The 15,107-nt window shown below is 44.2% G+C and overlaps 1 protein-coding gene across 2 annotated transcripts in view; it reads right to left on the bottom strand.

Moving 5' to 3' along the window:
- Window positions 1-13,021, bottom strand: part of GNAO1 (G protein subunit alpha o1) — a 160,866-nt gene extending 147,845 nt beyond the window's left edge. The window contains exons 1-2 of one of the 2 annotated variants that reach the window (XM_075838711.1): window positions 12,648-13,021; window positions 11,773-11,815 (exon numbers count right to left, since the gene is read on the bottom strand). In XM_075838711.1, coding sequence (XP_075694826.1) covers window positions 11,773-11,815; window positions 12,648-12,765 — 161 coding nt within the window. In that variant the 5' untranslated portion in view covers window positions 12,766-13,021. The remainder of the gene's footprint in view (window positions 1-11,772; window positions 11,816-12,647) is intronic. The other variant, XM_075838710.1, reaches the window with a different exon arrangement.
- Between the last annotated feature and the right edge of the window lie 2,086 nt (window positions 13,022-15,107).

Here is a 15,107-nt window from a genome sequence, read left to right as displayed (position 1 = left end):
TAAACTGCAGCTGATGATCTGCACGCCCGCTCGCAGTGATCGTATGGGGAGAGAGCGGTATACATAACCGCCGCTCCTCCTATAAAACAGCTGAATTGCTGTGATTTTTGCCTGACACGCAAGCTTTAGGAGTCTTCTCTCACTGTCCAATGAGTGAGAGCGACTCATATTACTGCTGAATTTCTGTTTTGCTTCTCCATAAGTTGGCTCACTGTGATCAATGCCTGAAATCTAGGCAGACACTGATGAGTCTGCTAGGAATACAACATAATAGGAGAACCTCTAATACAACAGCACTTGTTCTACGGTCTCTGTGCCAGTCCTAAGTGTAACCCACTAATCACGGCCATGTTCTAGCTTCATGTAAAAGAGCAACAATTTTTTCCAACAAGACACAAGTGTGCGTGTTTATATTAGGGCCTGTTCACATCACTGTTGCTCTTCCGTTGAGTGGTTCCGTCGGGTTAACCCCTCAACAGAAAGGCAAACGGAAACCTCAGCTCAATGAACTCAATGGTGACGGTAACCTAGCTAATGTTTTCCGTTTGTCACCGTTGCGACAGGGTTCCGTTGTTTCGGACGGAATAATAGCGCAGTCGACTGCGCTATTGATTCCTTCAAAACTACGGAACCCTGTCACAACAGTGACAGACAGAAACCTAGGTTTCCGTCACCATTGGGATCAATGGTGCGGGAAACGGAAGCTGAGGTTTTCGTTTGACTTTACACTGAGGGGTTAAGCCGACGGAAACCTCCTACGGAACCCCTCAGCGGAAACGAACGGTGATGTGAACACACTATACTCCCTTTTTTGCTTTTATTAGGGCTGTTCACATCTGCTTTGAAGGCTCTGTTAGGGGTCTCCGTCGCAAATCCGGCAGGGATTACCAGAGGCTATAGCGCAGCATGCTGCACTATTGTTTCCGGAAAGTCACGGACACCCCGACAGAACCTATTGAAGTCAATAGGTTCCGGCAGTATTCGTTGCGCAATGGAACCGTTTGATGCGGTATTCCCGTGTTCTGCTCCTCTGATGGAACGGAATACCCGCAACACAGATGTGAACAGCCCCTTACATTCATAGTGTGTCCTCTTGAAGGAAGTCTGAATTCATACTCGTTTGCTCAGTGCTCAGCATTTGTAACAAGCGTTGCCAGCGCTCGCTCAAGCGATGTTCTAACGGCACTTTACTGGTTCAACTCCCTATCCCTCTCTATTCCCACGTAGCATTGGATGATATATAAAGCTTTATAGAAAAATGCCAAGTGGGATTTGATATTTTATAGGGTGTTCTACAAGGGACTGCTCACCCTATCCCTTTATGGTAACCCATAATTACCACAGCCGGTCTTTTAATAGAGATCGAGTATCTCAACTTCTTGCCCTATTTTCTCTTTTCCTCATCCCTTTTCCCCTATATCATTTCTACTATCGGTGGTGTACATCAGGGCAATGAAATACGAAGTCTAAAGATCCCAAAGAGGGACTTTAAGACTGAAAGTAGTTTTATTGCAGTTTTTTTGCCAAAGCAAGGAGTGGATCCTAAAAGGAAAAGTACAAGTCATTCCTTTCGAATCCACTAATGGCTTTGGCTCAAAAACGGTACAAAAAATTGCATGTGTGATTCCAGTATAAGGCCCTGTTCACACGGCGGATTTTGCGAGGCGAGTCACGTGGCAAAATTCGCCGCAGAATTATTCCTGCCATCGCCAGAAATATTCCTTCTCCCATTGACTTCAATGAGAGGTACGGAAGGAATCCACCCGCAGGTCGAGTAGGACGCTTTTTTTCCTAGTTAAAAAAAATTAGCTAGCGGGAAAAAGTAGCGTCCGACTCCCATTGAAATTAGTGGGAGGTGGAATTTTGCGCCGCAAAAAAACATTCAGAAACGAGTGCCGAGGGCCTTTTCTGCCTCCCATTGATCTCTAGGTCTTAATGCACATAACACATACCACGTGCGGTTTTGCCACGCATATTTGCGTGCAGCAAATTTGCATGCACGTAAATTGACCTGTGGTGCGTATTTTCAAATGTGGACGCATGTCAATTTATCTTGTGTTTATACTTATGAATTGTATCTGTCTAGTTGTAAGGAAAAACCCACCAAAACCTGCAGCATAAAAACACACCGATTAACGCAAATTGTAAAAACCGCACCGAAAAACGCATAGACAAAAACGCATGATTTTTTGGGCCAATAAAAAAAAATAAATGCAAGGAAAAACGGCACAAAAACACACGACATACTTTGCTATAACACTAATTCCGTGGTAAAATCACTGCGGAAAAAAACATTATTTGGTGCGGATTTCTGTGACAGATTTACCAACACTTTTCTTTAAGATTCCGCAGCAGAAAATCTGCAGCATATCCTATGTGTGGGAACATGCCCTACGGCCTTGTTCAAACAGTGCAAATTTTATGCAGGTTTTGCACGCTTTGTCTAAGCCAATACCAGAATTAGAACTAGAAGAGATATAAGGCCGGGTTCCCACGTATCGTAAACGCTGCGGAAAAAAGTCGCAGCGTAATCGTTAATAAATTGACCTGCGGTATATCCAACTTTTGTTGTAATTCAATAAATTGATTTGAAACAAATTGACCCGCGGGGCGTAATTTAAATCCGCAGCGTGTCAATTTATGCTGCGTTTTCCTTGCTTTTCTGTTATGGGTTCCCCCATTGAATTCCATGGGGACTTCTGCGGCAGCTTCGCAGGGATTTCGTCACAAAATGTACAACTCGGGGGGGGGGGGGGGGATGGGGGTTATCACTTACCCAGAACGCTCTCCTTCTTTCTGCAGTCCGACCTCTTGGGATAACGTTGCATCCCATGTGGCTGCTGCAGCCAATCACAAACTGCAGTGTCACATGGCCTGACACATCATCCAGGAGGGCTGGACTACACGCAGAGATGAGGGAGGTGTTAAGTATGATAGGTTTTATTTTTTCTACCCAGGGCTTTTTTCCACAGCAGAAATTCTGTTAGAAAAACTGCACCACAATGTGGTGCGATTTTTTTAGATGGAATGTACTGCAGGTTCCAGGTCGGATACGCCGCGTGGTATTGACGCAGCGTATCTGACCCTTGGGAACCCAGCCTAAGGCTTTCCTTTAAATATCTCTTCTGTTTTAGGTTCCATCCTGGTTTTGACTTCTAAAAAAAGAAAATGTAAAAAAATATATATATATTTTTTAAAATGGACATCAAATCTGCACGGTGTGAACAGAGCCATAAACTTTTGTCACTATGTTGTCTTAACACCCTGGAGAAAGCTGTTCTGTGGGTTGACGCCACGTTTTGCTGCTATTAACTAGGAATCACAGAATAATAAGTGTATATATATATATACATATGAATAGAATTTTGTCCGGGCCCACAAAACAGCTACCCCTACTGTGCTCAAAATAGCAACCAGAATCCATGTTTAATTTTTCCTGCGCTGGAAACTGAGCGCTAATTATGTATTGGTTGCTATGGGCAACAAAGTAACTTTTTCTCTAAAACAATTTGTTAAATGAGGCCTCCAGAGTGGACCATAGGGATATTTGGCCTCGATTTAAAAATTAGCAGGAATTTTTTTTTTATCCCGGTAAAAAAAAAAAGAAAAAAAATACAGAATTTTTTTCTCAATAATTGATCATTTTGTTTGGATTGTAGTGAGAATCCTTATGAGAAAACCCAAGCAGAGACCACAAGTAGTCAAATCCGCACATGAATAGCGATTGTTTATACATAGCAAAAACATGGGAAGGAAGTGGCAGAGGAAGGATGAAATGTTATTATATAGCAAGAACTCAAGATGAAAGCAACATTTTAAATCATCTCCGGTCATTGGGGTGCAGTCACACATGGCACAAAAATATGCCACAAAATACAAAAACAGTAAGGGTCGGTTCGCATTTTGTGTAAATACTGCGTATTTTTCCGCAACGGAACTCGTTGCTGAAAATTTGCAGCAAATACAGTAGCAGCAAAGTGGATGAGATAATCTCAGCTCTTCTAGCGGTTTTCTTGGCGGCGGGTTCGCAGCGATTCTGCTGCAAAAAAACGCAACTCCAGAAAAAAAAAAACCTTATACCCAGGAGTCCGTGTTTCTTCCTCTAGGCAGTCCTTCTGGGATGACTCCTCATCCCACGTCTCCAAGGGTAAAACATCATGCCAGGAGGCCGGCTGAGTGCTGCTATTTTTTGCAGCGGACATTCCGGCCGAAAAACGGCACCACAGTTTGGTGCGGTTTTTCGCTCGGAATTCCCTGCGGCGCACAGGGCGGATATGCTGTGTGCTTTTGCGCAGTGTATTCGCCCCGGGTGAACTTAGCTTTATTCTCCAGCCAAACTTTTTTTTTGCGGATTTTGTGGTAAATTTGTGCTGCTTATTTCAGTACGGAATTTTACTAAATTCGGCGGCATCCGAAATCTGCAACACAAAGGCCGGGTTCACACGTAGCATAAATACTGCATATTTCCACAACGGATTTTGTTGAGATTTTTGCAGCGGAAAAGCAGCGATTACGACGCAAAAAATCACTACTCAGAAAACAAAAATCGTATAATTACCCAGAATTCTATGCTCCTGCATCCAGACTGGCCTCTTGGGATGACGTTTCATCCCATGTGATTGGCTGCAGCGGTCACATGGGATGAAACATCTCATGAGGCCGGGCTGCAGGACGGCAGAGGGATGCTTTAACATGGCTACGGGTAAGTATTATTTTTGTTTTTTACGTGCAGTTTTCCGCAACAGATATTCTGGCCGAAAAACTGCACCACAATTTGGTGTGGTTTTTCACCCAGAATTCCCTGCAACAACCAGGGCGGATACGCGGTGTGCTTTTACGTAGCATATCCGCCCTGTGTGAACATACCCCCGTACCGTATGCGTTGCGGATTTTGTTTCCACCCCAAAGGAATACATGGTGTAAATTTTTGCGGCAGATTTTTGTGCTACGGAAAATCACGACATGTGTGACTGTAACCTCGAGTCACTGTGTATTTAGCAAATTAAAAAAATTCAGAAATGCTACGAAACCGGACCTCAGCGCTGTGTTTTACTAAAAAGCATAGACAAGGATGGCACAATCTGGAAAATGGTGCCACTAGAGATGTACATGGCACAGGGCCAACACAATTCTTTATATAAGAAAGTAGAGTGGATAGGAAGGTAGGGGGGGGGGGCAAGGTTGGCACATACAGATCAATAGGGAAAACTAACCAAAACTGGTGTAATACGTGGCAACCGGAGTCCACTTTTTAGTTTTCAGAGGCCCTTTGCAAAATTAAAGCGCCATACGGATTGGTTGCTATGGGCAACTACTCCACTTTTCCTTTGCACAAGTTTTGATAAATCTCCCTCGATATATCCCGTCAGTTAGTTGCAGCAAACAGAAGACTAGATATAATAAATTTATGACATTACAAAAATAAATGGACATACCCCGCTTTTTAGGGCAATGCAACGAAAACCAGTGTATCATAAAAAGCATGACCCTCAATATGTTCTTCTGGAAACTCTACCATTATGATAAAGCAGTGCGTACCCCAAACCTATTATTGCCCTTTTTATTTACAAGGCGTGGTAAAGACGCTACCGGCAGTCCGTGTTTTGAATCAATCTCTCTATTAATATTGAAAAATTTGGCTGGCAAAGCTCAGTATATGACACGGCACCTGCAGGTCAACGGCACAGGAAGAAAATGACATTCACGTCTCCTATTTGAGGCTTTAAAAATGGATGAATAATTACATGCAAACCCCATCCTGTGGGAGCAAAGAGAAAGGAGTCAGTAATGAGATCCCCCGGAGAAGCAGCACCTCCTGAATTATCCGGGCCCACAGCGGCTCAGCGCCGGGGGAGGGATCGCAGCGCACACGCATTTCATGAATTTCAACAAGTTTTCAGATTTGAGGTAACAACTAGGAGATAACAAATGTGTTGTTAAAAAAAACAGCTCCACGTGTAGCACTGGTACCAACCTCAGAGTCTACATTGATAGGTCTGGAACACTACATTGCGCATAATATGCAAAAACTCGGCCCCAAGTGTTCACTGCTTATGTACACACACGCTAAAGGGAAGTCTATATAAATTCTCTTCATGGATATCCCAGGTCTAAGGGCTTATTCAGACGAACATATAATAGGTCCGTGATTTTCACGTGCCTCGCACGGACCTACGGGGCCGTGCAGACTGTCCGTGAGTTTCACGCAGCGTGTGTCCGCTGCGTAAGACTCACGACGACATGTCCTATATTTGTGCGTTGTTCGCGCATCACGCACCCATTGAAGTCAATGGGTGCGTGAAAATCACACGCAGCACTTCCGTGTGACGTGCGTGATTCGCGCAACAGCAGTAAAAACGATGAATGAAAACAGAAAAGCACCACGTGCTTTTCTGTTTACAAACAGAGTGTCATAACGGTGGCGGCTGCGCGAAAATCACGCAGCCGCGCATCATACAGGGCTGACACACGGAGCTGTTAAGTACCTTTTACGGATTTACACGAGCGTGTGCGTTTTGCGCGCGCAAAACGCACACGTTCGTGTAAATCCGGCCTAAGGGTCCTTTCACACAGGTCCATTTTGACCGGTACAACGAGCGCCGATCAACGAGACATCTCGTTGATCGGAGCTCGTTTGCTCTTTTCACACGGAGTAATGTATGGTGATTAGCACTCTTTAGGCTGGATTCACACGAGATTGTTTGGTCCGTAAAGGACGGAACGTATTTCGGCCGCAAGTCCCGGACCGAACACACTGCAGGGAGCCGGGCTCCTAGCATCATACTTATGTACGACGCTAGGAGTCCCTGCCTCGCTGCGGGACAACTGTCCTGTACTGTAATCATGTTTTCAGTACGGGACAGTAGTTCCACGGAGAGGCAGGGACTCCTAGCGTCGTACATAACTATGATACTAGGAGCCCGGCTCCCTGCAGTGTGTTCGGTCCGAGACTTGCGGCCGAAATACGTTACGTCCTTTACGGACCGAACATGCTCGTGTGAATCCAGCCCAACTCTGATCGCTCCTCGTACATTTCTATCACGTCGGCATCACGTAAATGTGCTGCAGACAACGATAATATTTTCGGCATTTAAAACGATACAATCAGCTGAACGCGCGTTTGCTCATTCATCAGGTGATTGTTGCCCTGTTTACAAAAGGCAATTATCGGGAATGAGCGTTCTGTGAATGCTCGTTTGCCCAATAATTGGTCGGTGTAAAAGGGCCCTTAGGGTAGGTATGTTACTACAGGCCATGAAAAACTGCAGCGGAATCTCAAAAAGCGCCGGTAAATCAGTCACAGAAATCCACAGCAAATATTGTGTTTTTGTTGCGCATATTGCTGCCGAAACGCAACGTAGCTGCAAAAATCTGTACGGATTTTCCTCGGTTTGTTTACCTGCAGATTTAGTGTGAAGCATTGATTGTAGCAAACGTTACGCGCACCTGCAGATTTCCAGCAATTTTTACAGCGTTTCTGCTGCGTTAATGCTTTATAACCCGCAACTTGTGTATTTTAGTGAGGGATTTCTGCTCCCCATTCAAGCTTATGGCCCTAGTACGCAGCATCTCTGCGCAGAATACACAGTATAAAGATTTTAAAGTCACAAAAAATACATGCAAAATCTCAATCAAATCTGCACTATGTGAACAAGGCCCTAGAGCTGCCTATATGGACCTTACCAAAAGCAATAGTCCCTGAACTCAGTCCTCTGTAACTGAACTGAATCAAAGAATGAGACATGCTCTGAAGATCTAATCTTAAAGGGTATATACGCCTCTATAATCAAATGTAATGTATTGTACCAAAACATCTAAACTAATATATGAAGCAACTTTATAAAATCTTTAATTAAAAACCTATGCAGGCTTGTGTCCATGGTTACAGACTTCAAACAACGCAGTGTGGTCTGATCCTGCAACTGTACTCTTATTTAGGCGCAAATTTTTGTTGGGCTACTAAATGTATTTTAGCAAAAGGTAGGGGACAGATGGAAAAGAATATCACTGCAGGATCAGACCACACAGGGTTCGTGTGCAACTATGGAGACAGGTAGGTCCGCAAGGGAGCGGAATACAAAACAGTTGGAATTTTTCGAATCAAGATTATTTGCAAAGTTGCTCTATTTATTATTTCAGATGCTTAGGCACAATCCAAAAAAGTTGGACATTTTTCAGCAAAAATATTTGCAAAGTTGCTTTTTTATTTTGAATGAAATGAAACAATAAAAAAAACAAAAACGTTGCATGCTTTGATGTATAATTTCAACAAAAATAAATAAATAAAAAGTACTCTATCCATAAAACAGTTCTCCAAGGGCCATTCAAGGGTGCATAATGTTAAAGATCATATATAGTGGTCCCGATCAGCCAACTGGCAGTAACAAGAGGGATCACATGACCTGCTACCTTGAACTTCGAGATTGTCCAGCTTTAGCAAATTATTATTTATTTTTTATATAGAAGTCATACAATTTTTCAATATATTTTCTATATTAATTTGTCATGGTTTTCAAGATCTCTGCTTGTTGTCATTTAGTAGCTAAATTCATTGTTACTTCCAGCAAATAAAAATGTGTCCATGGTCATGTGATGGACACACAGGTGCGCGACTCGTTCAAGTTACAGTCTGTGTATCAGAGCTGTGTCTTCTAACGTTCCCAGCACCTGTGTGTCATCACATGACCATGGACAGAATTTGATTCAATGAATGTTCCTACTGAATGACAACAAGCAGAGATCTTAAAACCAGTGAAGACTTAATACAGAAAGTATATACAGAGCAGCTGTATCTGTCAGGTCCGCAGGACTGATGGGTCAGTGTCAACGGGTCTCTGACACGCAGGATCCACCCGTAATCGATCACATCTAAGTTATGAAATTAGGCTTCGTTCACATCTGTGTCAGAGCTCCATTCAGGCGTTCCAGAGCCCGACTGAAAAACGGAAACCATAGGTTCCCATTTGCATCACCATTGATTTCAATGGTGACGGATCTGATGCAAATGGTTTCCATTTGTCCACGTCGTGCAAGGGTTCCGTAGTTTTGACGGAATGAATAGCGCAGTCGACTATTGTTTGTTTCAGTCAGGGCTCCGTTCTGACGGAACGCTCCAACAGAATGCCTGAACAGAGAAATGTGAACAAAGCCTTAGATGTGATCGGTAACATCTCGATCCTGCATGTCAGAGACGTGCAGGACCTGTTGACACTGAACCCGTCAGTCCTGCGGACCTGACTGATTCAGGTTTCAGCGCTAGTAGATACAGCTGCTCTGTATACAGGATACAATTCAGCTGTATCTCAAAAAGTGAAAATTGTATTTTGAAAGTTGCACCAATCACACTGATAGATATTTTTATTTTAAAAAAAATTAAAAAAACGATTTCAAAAAGTGTACATAGCCTTTAATTATGTAACAACAAAAAAATCAACATTCAAATTTGCTAAAACCGTGCAACCCCTTTAAGAATTGTTGATTCCTTGGGAATTCTAAAGAGTCACATGATCCCTTTCAGTGTTGCTGATTGGCCCAGAGGGGTCACTAAAAGTGGCTATTATCATATGTTGGAAAGCTTCATTGTGTTCCCCCAAATGCCACTTTATGGGGCTGCTCTGCACCCACCCGCTAGATTAGTGCTGCTGAGAATCCTAATCCAAAGCAAAAAACAAGATAATAACCCAATTAATAACGTGCAGTATACTAAGGTTATTAAAATCCATAGCCCAAGAAACACTAAAAGAAGCACTATGACCTCCAGCACTAAATCATCATATGAGTATCCTCTAAGGGTATGTGCACACACACTAATTACGTCCGTAATTGACGGACGTATTTTGGCCGCAAGTCCCGGACCGAACACAGTGCAGGGAGCCGGGCTCCTAGCATCATAGTTATATACGATGCTAGGAGTCCCTGCCTCTCTGCAGGACAACTGTCCCGTACTGTAATCATGTTTTCAGTACGGGACAGTAGTTCCACGGAGAGGCAGGGACTCCTAGCATCGTACATAAGTATGATGCTAGGAGCCCGGCTCCCTGCAGTGTGTTCGGTCCGGGACTTGCGGCCGAAATACGTCCGTCAATTACGGACGTAATTAGTGTGTGTGCACATACCCTAACTGTTTCCAAAAACGCTGTCGAATTTACAAAACAGCATGTTACAATGAATTAGCAACGATCTGAGCTGGGAAGAACACGCAAGACCACACTGCCGAGATTCTCCGATCTCATCCGGAAATAGCCGAAGCTGAACGCCTGCTTTCGAAGCCTCCACGTAAATACACGAAAGCAGCCGAACCCTCAGACTCCGCCCACAATACTTCCGAATCCCGGTTGGGCGCTGTCCACCTCCTGAACCGCTTCAATACGGCTTGTGTAAGGAGCGTGGGAACGGGGGAAGACGGCAAAAATCACGACAGTGGAGCCAAAAGAACAATTACATATGCACCGATATAACGATCAGCAGCTGTATAGGCATCCTGATCAAATTATATATCATTGTAACATCGCTCCCATGTAAAATCGTGCAGAGCCGTGATCGATCACCTATAATAAAAGCATCGCTTCCTCTGCGCAGAGAAACACCAATTCTCCCCCACTACATTCAATCATCTCTGCAGCACAAGGATTATCCTATGGCTGGCAGACCAGCAGAGAAGAAGGATGGAGCTACATTCATAGGGCGGCCATCTTTAATAAGGCCAACAAATTACTGGAATTCAGCAGCTCTGCTGTCACCGGAGCCTATAACACATAGACCCCCATAAATCAGACCGATACATTAATACTGCATAGGGGGATAGATTGCAATGCATTTACAAAGCAAACACATTTCTATCTGCATATTCATGTATATATATATCCTCCCAGTCACACAGCAGTATACAGATCACCCAACCACAGATGCTGGTATTATAGAATCCCATCATGTAAGATCTAGGACACAATCTGTACTTTGCAGTGATAACAAAGGATGGGACACATTGTATAGACAATGGACTTTCTACATAGATCAATTATTGAATTATTGTCAATATGAACGATACTGAGCGTTTGTAATTATTATCAATGGATGTAAATAAAGAACAAAAGGACAAAATTTGCATTTATCATTTAATAGATTGACTAAGCATGAATAAAAAATGAAATAACTGCAGTTGGTTCAATATCACTCATGGAAATAGGCCTTTAAGGATTAGTAAAGAACAGAAAATAAATAACATCTTATACTTTGCCATGTAGTCATATACTATATAGGGTGATCTCCAACATGCTGATCAATCCATAAATTAGTACTCATCATAGCCCCTTCCCCCTTCTATGCATCCACCCAGCTATCACACACCCTGCAGTGTCTCCCCCTGCTGGCCACCCACAGAATGATGGGGCTGGAGACTGCTCTAAGATCCCTGCTATATGTCATTATTTCAGCAATATTGTCAAAGCCATAAACAGACATTACCTATTTACAGGAGGAATAATGAGGATCAGTGTTAATGTGAAGCCTGTGTTGTGTGCAAGGAGATCCAGGGCATTAATGGCTGCCACACACATCTACAATGCTAAAGGGAAGCCCAAGCCCTCTGCCCACAACTAGACTAATAAAGAGGCAGCCAACAGTGTGATAAGAATAGCAGAGCTCCAGACATTCACATAGTAGATTCAGCACCACAAGCTGTGAACAGCTCCCTGCAATCAGTGCACAGGGCCAGGCACAAACATGGCGGCTCACACAGCATAGAGAGGGGAGGGGGAGGAGGAGGGCACTTACTTCATCTGCTTCACAATGGTGCTCTTCCCAGATTCCCCGGCCCCTGTAGGGTCAGAGAGGAAAAAAAGACTTTCCATCAGGATGAATAGATGGAAGCCAGCACAGGCTACAGACAGAAGAGATACCCCTGTGCACTCCACAATAACATAACCTCACACCCATCCGACTCCATGTATAATCCTCATACATCAAATATAGGCAAGCAGCAAAATAAGACAATCTGTCACCATGTTGATGCATTTGACAGATTGCTGCAGGCATTTTCTTTGAAATAGACCACAGTGCATTAAATGCAGCCCCCCAACCCCTCCCCCAATATATCAAACACATATATATCTAGGTAACAGACACAGAGGATTCAGGCATCAGTTATAATTTGGACATCCTTAGCTGCTCACAGATCATCCCACATCAGGGGTGTCGGTTACAGAAAATGAGGGGTGTCTGCCATACAGAGCACAGAGAAGGGGATCAGCCATGGGTTTGGGAGAGTATATATAATATATACATTTACAAGGATTTAATGAGATGTGCAGTCCATTTTATAGTGTGGATATGATGGTATATGTAAGTCACGCAGGAAATCAGATAAGGATACAATGTATATGTGTGGATGGATCCAATGTATATGTATGGATGGATACACTGTATATGTGTGGATGTGTCTATTTGGATGGATCCAATGTATATGTGTGGATGGATACAATGTATATGTGTGGATGTGTCTGTGTGGATGGATACAATGTATATGTATGGATAGATTGCATACACACATACATGTACAGTATGTAGCACGTATGACGGGGGTCTCACACACAGCACAGGGGTCTCTTTTTCTCGCTCTCTCTCTCACACACAGTAGGAGGATGTCTCACCTAGCAGCAGCAGCTTGACATCCTTGGCCGCGCTGATCCCATCCTCCTTCAGGTTCTTCTCGATCTGTTTGCTTCTCTCCAGCGCAGCTCTCTCCTCCGCGCTCAGGGTGCAGCCCATGACTGCTCGGGGGGTCCCGGGTCCGGCGGGGTGGAGGGGTCCCGGGTCCTTTTTCCCGGTGTTGATAAGGGAGGGGGGAGGAGGTGGGTTTGCTTCCTAGGACCGGTTGGAGGGCGGCAGGGAGTAGATCCCGCTAGGTGTAGCGCCGCTTCTCACTGTCCGTCAGTCTGTCGCTCTCGGTGTATCCCTCCCGCTATCTCCCGGCTCTGTCTCTCCGCTGCCGCTCTGACGTCACTGAGCGCGCGTCCGCGGTAGCGACCAGACACAGGGGGCGGGAGCGCGCACTGGGTCCCGGAGAGGCCCCGCCCATCAACCAGCCCATGTCACGTGAGGCGAGCTGTCAGGGATCAAGGAGGAGCCGCAGCGGTGGACGGTCCTGTATTGATGATACTGCCGGCCGCTCCGGATATCACACCATTCATAATACTCACATCACGTAGTACATTTATATGGAGAACAATAAAGGTTTACAATGTCATACTACCATACGTTTCTATTCAGGAAAATATGCTGGGAAAATCTTGAATAAACGTCACTAGTTTGCTGCAGGGATCCTTTTCCGTGACAATGGGGTTGAGGTGCGGTTCTTGCCACGCGACCTAAAACCGCACGAGAAAAAATGCACAAAGTTTTACCATGAATTTGCACGGTCTTGCAGTTTTAGGTTCCGTTCACACTCGGCGGATTAGCTGCGTATTTTCCGCAACGGATTTCATTGCGGGGAAAGCTGCTGAGAAGACCGATAAATTGATCTGCGGTGCGTTTTTTTAATCCGCAGCATGTCAATTTATGCTGCGTTATCATTGCACTTTTGTTGCGATATTTTGCATACATTTTTTAAAATAAAACCAGGAATCGTGAAAAATCTGGCCAAGGCTGGTGAATGCCACGACATGCCCGTATACCCACGTGATCGATGCAGCCAATCACTGACCTCAGAGCTCTCGTGACGTATACCACTGAGGCCCCTGATTGGCTGCAGTTAGCACATGAGTATACGGCATGTCATCACTGCAGCACAGTAAATAAAGAGCACCGGAGCAGCTGCGCTGGAACGGCCGTATTTTGGTGCTGATTCCAACGCGGTTTCTGCTTCAGTGCCAAAAAACTCTGTGTGAACTGGGCCTAAAGTTACTGGACAGAGACGCGTTCAAGTTATGTTTTTTCCTTTTTGCAGTAGAAATCAGTGGGCAGACAAATCAATGTATAGCCTCATATATTTGTGTACTTTATGTTCAGCTACATCCGAGAGAGAGAGACACAGAAAACATGAATGCAGTACACAGATCTGATCCAATATCAAAAGTATACCAAACAAACGCTTTATTTTTGACAGATCTGTATATAAAAAACCTTTAAAAAACATTTAAATGTATTCCTAAACATGCACTAGTTTACATCCTTTTATTGCAGTGTACTTGGACACAAACACCTGGGCATGTTATAAACTCACAGTCACAGCTTGTGCCATCTTCACAGTCCCCATAAAAAATTCCAGCCTTAGTGCCCCATCACGGGCAAACATACCATAGATATAGAACATGCGGTTGGAATGGGACATTTACTTCTGAAATTACGGAGCTGTTTTCAGGAGAAAACAGCTCCGTAATTTCAGACGTAATTGCTCGTCTTCGCATTTTGCGAGGCGTCATTGACGGCCGTAATTTAGAGCTGTTCTTCATTGAATTCAATGAAAAACGGCTCAAATTACGTCCAAAGAAGTGTCCTGCACACAATGTATATAAGTGTCCTGCACTTCTTTGACGAGGCAGTCATTTTACGCGTCGTCGTTTGACAGATGTCAAACGACGGCGCGTAAATTACAGGTCATCGGCACAGTACGTCGGCAAACCCATTCAAATGAATGGGCAGATGTTTGCCGACGTATTTTAGCCGTATTTCCAGGCGTAAATCGAGGCATAATACGCCTCGTTTACGCCTGAAAATAGGTCGTGTGAACCCAGCCTAAGAGGGAGGGGACCCAGTCCTGCTTGGTCCATTTGCTATGGGGCTACCTCTCTTCTGTGTATGTCATTGTGCCTCACAGCGATGCCAGCCATTTGTTCCTTGATAGTGCAGCAACTTACTATATATCAATGTCAGCAGGTGCCTCCTTAAGACCAGGATCTCACACACAATTTTGATGCCGTTTTAAGCCAAACACAGGAGTAGACACAAAAGAAAGGAGATGCATCAGCCTTTTCTATATACCTTTCCTTACTTTTTAATCCACTTCTGGCTTTTGCTCAAAAAACGGAGCCAAAAACTGCATCAAAATTATGTGTGATTCTGGCCTTAAGGCTGAGTTCACACAGGGCGAATACGCTGCGTAAAAGCACGCA

The sequence above is a fragment of the Rhinoderma darwinii genome, chromosome 9 (assembly GCF_050947455.1).
Source record: "Rhinoderma darwinii isolate aRhiDar2 chromosome 9, aRhiDar2.hap1, whole genome shotgun sequence".
NCBI lineage: Eukaryota > Metazoa > Chordata > Amphibia > Anura > Rhinodermatidae > Rhinoderma > Rhinoderma darwinii.
This window is presented reverse-complemented; position numbering and strand designations above follow the sequence as displayed.